The following is a 9,566-nucleotide window of genomic DNA, read 5'->3' as shown; positions in this document are numbered from 1 at the left end:
AGCTCATACTGCAGGTTCACGTGAAAGATTACAGGAGTTTTCCTTCTTCCTTACTCCAATGTTGCTTGACTGACCTGAAATACTCAACATTCTTTAATACCAGAGGTTTCTAGCCACAGTTCACAATCCAATACCTTTTTGTGCCTCAAGATTTAAAAAAAAAAAAAAAAAAACATATTTTAAAAAAGAAATAGTAAAACAATGATCATATTTATAATAGCAGCAGCAGCAGCAGCAGCAGCAGCAGCAGCAGCAGCAGCAGCAGCAGCAGCAGCAGCAGCAACACACACACACACACACACACACACACACACACACACACACACACACACACACACACACACACACACACACACACACACACACACACACACACACACACACACACACACACACACACACACACACACACACACACACACACACACACACACACACACACATTTCATTAAAAACAAGTATAAAAAAACAGGACCATTACATTATATCAAGAGATGATTCACATGATCTAAAGTTTTGTCCAGTTTTGACTCTAAGACACCTCATCTTATTAAAAGTCCATATATGTACTGTATGAGTTGGTTGTAGGTGCTTTTATAAATGCTCTTTATAAAATATGTTTAAACTCAACTTAATTGACAACTTCCTGTCAGACTCAAATGTGGGGTTCTTTTTTTTATGAAGAAAACAAGAAAATACTTTGAATATATATATATATATTTGAATATATTATGTGTGGAGCTTTAGAGTTCTAGATTTACATGAGTCATGGTACGAGATATAATGTAAAATCTTACATCTGTGACTTTTCACTTTGACATTTGCACCACTGCGATCCAGGCCCTCGCCACTTCTTTGTGTTCAGTGAACAATTCCCTCATGCAGCATCTGAAGACACCTGGTGTCGAAGTGCTTAGTGTGCACTTTGATATTACTATTGAAAATTTAGCATTTATGACATCTGAGCTGGTGAGTAATTAAGGAGAACATTCCCCTGCCTGTTTTAAGCCACTGACGACCGCAGTTGTTCTGATCGGAAGAGGGATTATACGTCACCTTAAGCAAAACTTTGACCCTGTTGCCTTAACCACGGTCTTGCCATGTTTACTTTATCAAAGAATCTGAGTACTTCTTCCACTGCTGACAAGGAGTCTGTGTTGCTGCTTGTTGACATTTCTAGCAGATGCTGCACGAACCGCTGGTGCACTTGAGACCAACGTTGAAAAATAATTGTGAACTTTACAAGTCACAATAAAACCATGATGAAATGTACCAACGAGGAACGCTGGTTGACCAAGGCGGCGCGGGAATAATTAAGTTGACCCTCACTTACACTGATGGAAAGAAATGTACACATTTGAATTTACGTTCAGCAGTTCACCAAGATTTTCCCCCTTTGGACCCAAAACTGTACGTTTGTGGTGGTCTTCAGCATTTCTAATACGTACCCGAGTCAGTTGATTGGGCCATCGCAATACTTTACCTGTGGAACTGGAGCAGTCGGAGAGAGACTCACTTTGAGACGCCATGCCCCACAGCTCCAGGAAACGTTGAATCCCGGCCGCGGCAGCGTGGGGACACCTGGTGCTGCAGCGACGCTCCTCGGGTCCCGTCAGTTTGCAGATGAAGCAAAGACGGGCGGCAGCAGCGCCGTCTTGTTGAGATACATCCTGCAGTAGATTCTCACTCAGTGACCGCAGGACAGTCTTCACTGTGGTTTCATATGCAGTTTTGGCACAGAAAAAAAAATGTAACCCAGATCAACATGTCAACTAAAGATTAGGATTCCCTGTACGAGAATCGTTTCTCTTCTGTCGTGCTTTTGTCTTTCCTTTTAACGGCCAATAAAGCAGATGCCGTCTCACCGTCTCAACCTCTTCCTCCGACAGAGTCTGGAACTACAGCACGGAGATCTTCTTCAAAAACTCCGATGCCAGAACAATTAGCGACTAAACAAATAAAACTTCCCTCTCGAGCCGGAGCAGACGCTGCAGCGATACTCTTGCCCGAGCCAGATGAGAAAGACGATCAGGGACCTTCAAGCCCTGCGGCGCCTCCGCTGGGATGCGCTCTGCTGGAGACGGCCACGGTGACTCTGGCATAAGTCGAGTGACACGGCAGATGGATGAGCAGCCACACCACAGGACAAACAGGCCAGAGGTGACGGAGGAACATCTGCAGAGACACCGTGACTCTACTGAGGAGAGTATTCTAGCGCGGGCCCGATTTCACACGAAAAGAAGCTCTTCACAATGTGGTCAGTCAACAAATGACCATGAAAACACAGAACTGAGAAGCGGTCTTCACGTGATTCTCGCACTTCCTTCTCCTCTCTGCTGGAAGGCTCCCGCTGTCAAAGTGATAAAGCCTTTAGAGTTTGGATAGACAATTCCAAGAACAGAAACGGTCACAAAAGCTGTCTTCCGAGGCACGAGTGTTTCCCACGAAAGAGTAAATTTATTGAGACAAAATCTATCAAGTGCGTGTTGCACTTTGGGTTTTTTCTCTCTCTCTCTGACAGTTAGGTATATTTCTTAGGCCCATGAGCATTGATGTTCTCCATTTCTCTTTCTTCAGATATCCTGAGTATACAGCACAAATCATTTCTCAAATCAAAGCATGGAAAACAAATCACGAACAGTCCTTTCAGTGATGAAGGCCACCGCGGAGCGGCCTCCTCTCCCTCCCATGTTGCCTCCAGAGGTGTGAGTCCACTCCACTTATTGACCACTGATCAGCTGTTAGAAATGTGCATGGCATATACATAGAACTCTTCATTTATAGGTTACAACATCTTCTTCTTCTTTTTTTAACAGTACATGCTTTGTTGGGGTAGCATTTGTAATTAGTGGATTTTAACATAAGAGAACAAGAATTAAAATCAATCAATAACTGTTCAACCAAATTGAATGTTATGCCAATATACCAATACGATAAAGGGGAGGACACAAGACAAATGAACCCTGTATTAATATAATACCATTAAAAATAAGGAACGTGTAGCGAAGATTGTGATGTGTAATTTTGTTAAGACTAACGCAAGTTTCTTCAAATCATGATAAAAAAAGAGCTGAATAGATAAGTAGATGCATCATCTGAATTAAGGTGGTTTCTTTGTTTGAGGTAAAAACATTTTTTAAGTTGCTCTTTTGTGAATGTGTCGTTTTTCTTCTACTAACGTTAATCACAAAGAGTTTTCACAGGAAAACTAGGACTAAATGAATACATAAGTTTGAAGACAACACACGATTTATAGACCAAACAAATCAATTGTGGAAAATGTGACGCCTTTTGGATATTGAAAATAATCATTGAAGTCCTAAGTAACATGTATATGTTGTACAATATAATGCAGTCCAATATGACAAGTCTAAACCAAACGGAGCAGAAAGCTCTACCCTCTGTCATTAAAAAAAATAATTAAAAAATGAACAAGCTTTAGAAAAACATGATTGTCAGAAAGAGGACTGTACTGAACTGAACTGCATTACAATGTACAGGTTCGTTCTGCTTGTGTCCACACCCTTCCACTCTTTGTGAAAAACTGCATGCATTTCACCTCGTACTGTCACTAACTAGCCAGTGGAGGCCAGATACCAGGACGACTAATATCATAAAGCAGTTTTTGAACTGTTGAACTGAAAGATTTTTCCACAGTGTTGGCAGCTTTAAGCAGGAGTTGCCAATCCTGACAAAGCTCTCATAATAAGAACTTGGAATTAGAAACTATTTAGGATATAAGATTTTTACTCTGTAGATCATTTTCCTTAAATTTAAATTTTCAAAGCTGCACAAACATGGTCGTACTACGAACTTGTTGAGACTGAAAAATGTAATCTGAATACAAAATAAAAGGAAGGCTAAAATGCTGTGTTTTGGATCTTAAATTATTTTTTCTTATGGTCAGGCAATGCATTAAATAATATAAAAGAATGTTGTGTCTTTCTGGATGATATAAGGCAACATATAGAAATGATTCACAGAACTGCAGCTTGCTCTTAAGGCAGAGTGCCCTTCAAGTAATGTAGATTTATATATAATAATAGTAGCAATAGGCGGCATATCACCTGTATCATTTAATCAAATCCACCAATTTAACAAAATCGGTTCAATTCAACGTGACTTTCATTTCTATAAACCTTCAACAGGGTGAGATACAGAAACTTAAAAATCACAACCCTGTCATTTCATCTTATGTTCTTTGATACCATCACTTTTCCCTGTTTTTTTTCATGATGCTGCTCCTCTGAGAAGGATCATCACCATGTACTCATCCTCAGATTTGGCAAAGGCTTTGGCAGAGGCATCCAAGAACTGCTGTGAGAACTTGCATGGGGGGAACGCGTGAAGAACTCCTGCGTGGTCCTTGTCGCGGCCGCCCCCCACAGGGAGGCTGATTATGCCCGCCGCGTCCTTCTGCGTCAGGTAGGAGACCAGGTTCTTTAGTGGCCTCTCTGCAGAGCTGCCGGCGTCCTGGACCTCGCCGTCCTTTCCGGGCACGGCCAGGAGGATGGCGTATCCACTGGAGCCCGTGGCCTTGATGCGACGAGATACTTCATCCAACTTGGGCTGGTCCAGGCGCAGGCGCTGGCTGATCTTCAGCTGGGACACTTGACCTCCCGTGGAACCGTCCACCAGAAGACTGGAGGCCACGGCCATGTCCCCGTCCAGCAGGTGCAGCGATGTGGGGAAGCTGCTGTTCTTCAGCAGGAGGGCACCCTGCCAGGCCTGACTCAGCTTCCCTCCTCCAGCTGCCGCCTTGGACTGCTGGTTAGACTTTGACGAAGGACGTTCGGAGCGATCGTCCTTCTTTGCAGGGCTCTTAACTGAGTCAATGGCTTTGCGTTTGTGGTCCTTATCTGAGAGTGAGCCCGGCACAGTTGGGCTGAGTGTTCTCCTTCTTTTGTCTCCACAGCCCTTGTCCAGACTGTTTTGCTGCTCTCTGACAGGGGAGGGTCTTCCTGTGCGAGCCAGGCGTTCGGGGTCACTGTAGCGTCCCCCATCCCTGCTCTCCCCGGGGCTTCGTTCTAGTGAGCCGCCATGCCGGCGCAGACCATAATCGCAGCCGTCGGGCGAACGATCCGGCCACCAGCCATCGTCCAAGAGTCTCCTTCTGCGGCTCAGATCTCGGCTTTGCAACTCCCGCTCCTGCTCTATGGACCAGGTCTCACGTGGACGTCTCTCCAGACAATCTATGGGATCAAAGCCTGCTCCTCGCATCCTGTCGGGGACACCCAGCCCGGACCATTCCGCCGGCGAGAACAGATCTCTGTCTCTGAAGCGGGCGGGAAGTGGAGGGGACCTCTCTCTCAATCTCACCGGGTCAGTAAGGCGGTGGGAGAAGGGCTCGGGGACGAGGTCATAGTGCGGCAGGGGGAGGGGCAGCTGCAGGAACTGTGGCTGCTGGTAGCGGTGCTCTGTGTCGGCAAAGTCCACCCTGAGTCTCCTGTCGGGGCCGCCGAGAGGGAAGCCTCTCATGTGAGTGCACGCAGCCTGAGCAGCGTCCAGACTTTCGTACTGGATGTAAGCCCAAGCCTCACCCTTCCTGTAGTCTATAGTCCTGATGGTGCCAAAACGGTCAAACTCCTTGGCCAGTGCGGCGAGAGGAACCCAGGGTCCGAGTCCTCCCACCCACAGCCTGGTCGTGGGCGTAGGTTTACCATAGCCGATTTTAATCGGGTGGTGGCCCACCACTTTCCCTGACATCACTACTTTGGCGCGATGGGCCATGTCCAGATTCTCGAACTTGATGAATCCATAGGTGTTGCTCTGGTCTCTCACTGCCCGCTTAATGTCCACCTCTGTTATCACCCCGAACCGGTCGAACGCCCTCCTCAGGTCACTCTCTGTCACACTGATGTCCAGATTGCCCAGAAACAAAGTCCTGTTTGCTCTCTGGTCCTCCTCGGGGGCTATCGGGTCCTCGTCACGGAAGACGGTGCACTCGGGGATGAACGTCGGCCGGTTTCTGGCCTCATACATGGAAAAGTCTCTCTCTCTCTCCAGATCTCTGATGTGAGGTGGCGGAGGAAGAGGAGGCGGAGGAGGAGGAGCGGGGAGACGGCCCAGAGCCAGCTGCTGTAGCCGGTAGTCTCTGTACCCCAGACCGGTAGGAGACAGGGCTCTCTGGGCGTGGAGGTGCCTGTGCCCCGAGGGGAACGTGTCTTTTGAAACCGGGGAGCGGCTTCTCCGTCTGTTCGTGTACACGGTCTCTATCTTCAGGGGCCGGTCGTACAGCACCAGCTTGCCGCGGGCGTGTTTGGCGGCCCGCGCGTCGTCCGGCCTCCTGAAGTTCACGAACGCCACCCTCTCGTCGTTCTCTCGGCTGATTTTAACACTCACGTCCCCGAACTTCTTGAACTCGTGAAACAGCCCGTCCTCTATCTCCTCGTCGTTCAGCTGGCAGCCCAGCTCGCTTATCTTCAGGGTCTTGTACTCACTCTCGGGGTTCGACGGAGGCCGCGGGTCGCTGCGCGAGGCGGCGGCGGCGGCGGCTGCGGACCTCGACGCTTCCGCGGCGATGTCAGCGGCAACGTGCGGCTTGTTCCCCGGAACCACTCGGTGGTCGTAGCTGCCGCCGGTGCGACCGGAGGAGTTGTGTCCGTCTGGATCCCTCGCGTCTCTCTTCTCGCCGTGTAGACTTCTCCTGGAGGAAGCGGCGCTCTGTGCAGAGCCGTTGCCGTTGGCGCTGCCGACCGTCGACAGGGTCTTCCTGCCGCCCGGGTGGCTCGCTCCTCGGTCCCTGCTGTCGTCTGGCGCCCGAGAGCGTTTCTTCACCGGCGACCGCTCTTTCCCCTTCATCTCCAACAGGCCGCTCTCTGTCGTCTACTTCGCGCTAATCTGCTTGAATGTACACTCGGCGACGGAAGTCCACCTGAACTATCTGAACTTCTCCGCGGCTCAAACTCGCACTCTTCAGGGAAGCGACGTGGCCGCCATGTTGGATTACTTTGCTCTACTGTACGGGAAGTCCCGCCTCCGCGCCCGTAGAAGAAGCTGATTGGCCGTGTGGGCTGCCAATCACACATGACGCCACGCCGCTCGCCTATTATAAACAAGGGTGCGGCCCAGCTGCGGAGTCAAAGGTCAAACCACAGACCCCGCAGGCAGAAGTTGACTTAAGAATGTGAATGTGACAAAGCAAAAATAGGAAAAGAGGAAAAATGCCTTTAACACTGGTAGACTTTTCGTCTTGAACTTATTATTATTCATAATAAAAGTTTGTGTAGAATTGAAAGAAAAGATAAGTAGACCTTTATTCATCCCACAATGTTGATATTAGGTCATTACAGCAGCACAGTGGACAGAATAAAGCAGAAATAGCAGAATATAGAAAGAAATTTTAAAAAGGAGCATGTATGTACAAAATATAAGAAAATGTAAAAAAAAAAGTCCGCCTCATAGTTAATGTACTCCATCCTGTTATTAGATATAATGTCTTCCGGACTCATTATGAGATAGAACTTTTTGACCAGATCATGTTTTGCTTAAAATGTTGCAGTGGCATTTTCTTTGCACACCGTCATATATGTTTCATAATCCAACCACAGAGAAACACCAAAGGAAGCATTAGTTATACTCTGAACCACACCCACCACACTGCATCATCCATGCAAGTGACACCGAATAGAAAACATTGTGAGAGTAGAATGGACTGAGGAAAAAATGCTTATAGTGTAAACTATAGGCTTTCACCATTAACTTAATCTTACACTTTTCTTTTACTCCCAACGTACTTCTCCATAAACAATTTGCACTTAATCACTGAAAAAAGAAGGTACAGAAACCATTTCCAGGGGGAACCGTCCTCCAGGCTGCATTCGGCCCGAGAGACAATTCATGAATACAAAAATTCTTTGCGATTAAAGAACATCATCAACATCCTCATCATCCTCGTTATCACTGCCCTCTGACATCAGATGCCTACATATTCGGAAGCAGTTCCAGTCATTTTCTTGTCGCATGTTACAATGTTTTACACCACTTTTTATTTAAGTTTTATTCATTCTTATTATCAACACAAATACTGATCCTCCCTATTAGTCAAATTCCAAATCATGATGGACATGTACATAAAACACACATTCACTACTTTATTGCACAGACTCACAAATCCAGAAAGTCTTTACTTGCCATAATAAATTGTCCTCCTATATTATACGATATTGAAATCAATTCCATTACCTCCTGTGTAATCTATAAAAGAGTCCTGATTTCCTGTTTCATTTCCTTGCAGCCTCAGTTCCAGAACATATATTAATATACTTTCAAAAGCTTCCCTGTTCAGTCACATGATGAGCTGCCCATCAGAATTTATTTTCAATGAAATAAGTTTTACATTATGTTTTAATGTCAATAACCTTTAAACTTTGATTTTCTTAATTATATTACATCAACACCACCTACATTACAACCTGAGCCATCATCCACACAATACCATTATGTGTAATCTGAGGGGTATTTGTTCATGTGTGGGCTTAATTGTTATTATTTATAATACACGTGAAAAAAATAGCTGAAGCCTGAATGTAGGGCACTCCCACGCACAGGATCGCTGCTTGCATGGCAGTAAGGAAGAGAGGCAGACGTCCTCTCGTTGAACATGAAAACATCTGCCGATTCAGAAACTCTAATCACTTTTATATATGCAAACCAATGCGTTACCTAAATGTTTGTTTTTTTCTATCTACCAAACTATATATTTCTTCCTGTCCTATTTTGTCTCTCTGTACCTTCAGAAGATATACATATTCATCTTCAACAAAGTGGTTAAATACCTAATGAGAATCATCTAATCTCCTTTCAGCTTTTGTAAGATTGAATCTAATCTTTTTTTTCTTCTCAATGATTTATGATCAGTTCATGTGTTTTGTTTCACTGTTGGGTTAGTCTGCACCTAGCGTTTGTTGCATCAGCCTTGTTGCATCAACAATACTTTTGCAGTGTGCTTTGCTGTGCAGCAGTATTTTAAAAGGATTATGTTGTCCCAAAAAAAAAATAATGGGGACAGGAGCTTTGCCCTCAACCCTGTGAGCTGCGCTGGCCCCTCTTTGAGAGACCATCTGGTGAAGTTCTTCTATAGACACACGTCACATGTCCCCATGCATGCAGGTCCAGCAAAGCAATCTGCCACCCTGTATTTAAATGGATTTAAGTGTGTCTACAAAATAAAATGAGGGTGGAATTTGTTCCTGCTTTAAATCTCCATGCGACATCCATCTCAATTTTTTTGCGCTTCCCAATTGTAGTGACCAAAGCAGTCATTATCTGTTGGGAGGGTTGCCAAGAGAATTTTAAATGCAACGGTGGCAAACTTATTAAAGGAATCTGCTCTTTATGCCGGTAATAGAAAGTACTTGAATTGTCAGTAACTTTTAAGGCAGAACACTAAAGGGTCAAATTCCAACTAATGGATGGTGATAAATTATTTATTGTTTACACTAATACAGTTATTTTCTTGTATCACAAGTTTTCTGAAATTGCATGTTTTCATATTAAAATGATTAAATATGTGTTGATTTGCATTTCAATAATATACATTTCGTGATTTTCTTGAAACTTTCTCC

The 9,566-nt window shown here is 45.3% G+C and overlaps 1 protein-coding gene across 1 annotated transcript; it reads right to left on the bottom strand.

The window, feature by feature from the left end:
• Window positions 1-2,435: 2,435 nt before the first annotated feature.
• Window positions 2,436-6,950, bottom strand: LOC118309482 (RNA-binding protein 15-like). The gene has a single exon (XM_035631657.2). It carries the CDS (start codon window positions 6,799-6,801, stop codon window positions 4,231-4,233), a length of 2,571 nt encoding a protein of 856 aa, XP_035487550.1. The 5' UTR covers window positions 6,802-6,950; the 3' UTR covers window positions 2,436-4,230.
• Window positions 6,951-9,566: the final 2,616 nt, after the last annotated feature.

The sequence above is a fragment of the Scophthalmus maximus genome, chromosome 6, assembly GCF_022379125.1.
Source record: "Scophthalmus maximus strain ysfricsl-2021 chromosome 6, ASM2237912v1, whole genome shotgun sequence".
Classification (NCBI taxonomy): Eukaryota; Metazoa; Chordata; class Actinopteri; order Pleuronectiformes; family Scophthalmidae; genus Scophthalmus; species Scophthalmus maximus.
This window is presented reverse-complemented; position numbering and strand designations above follow the sequence as displayed.

Coding starts and splice junctions, on each gene's coding strand:
- LOC118309482 (XM_035631657.2), bottom strand. CDS start 6,801: ATGAAGGGGAAAGAGCGGTCGCCGGTGAAGAAACGCTCTCGGGCGCCA.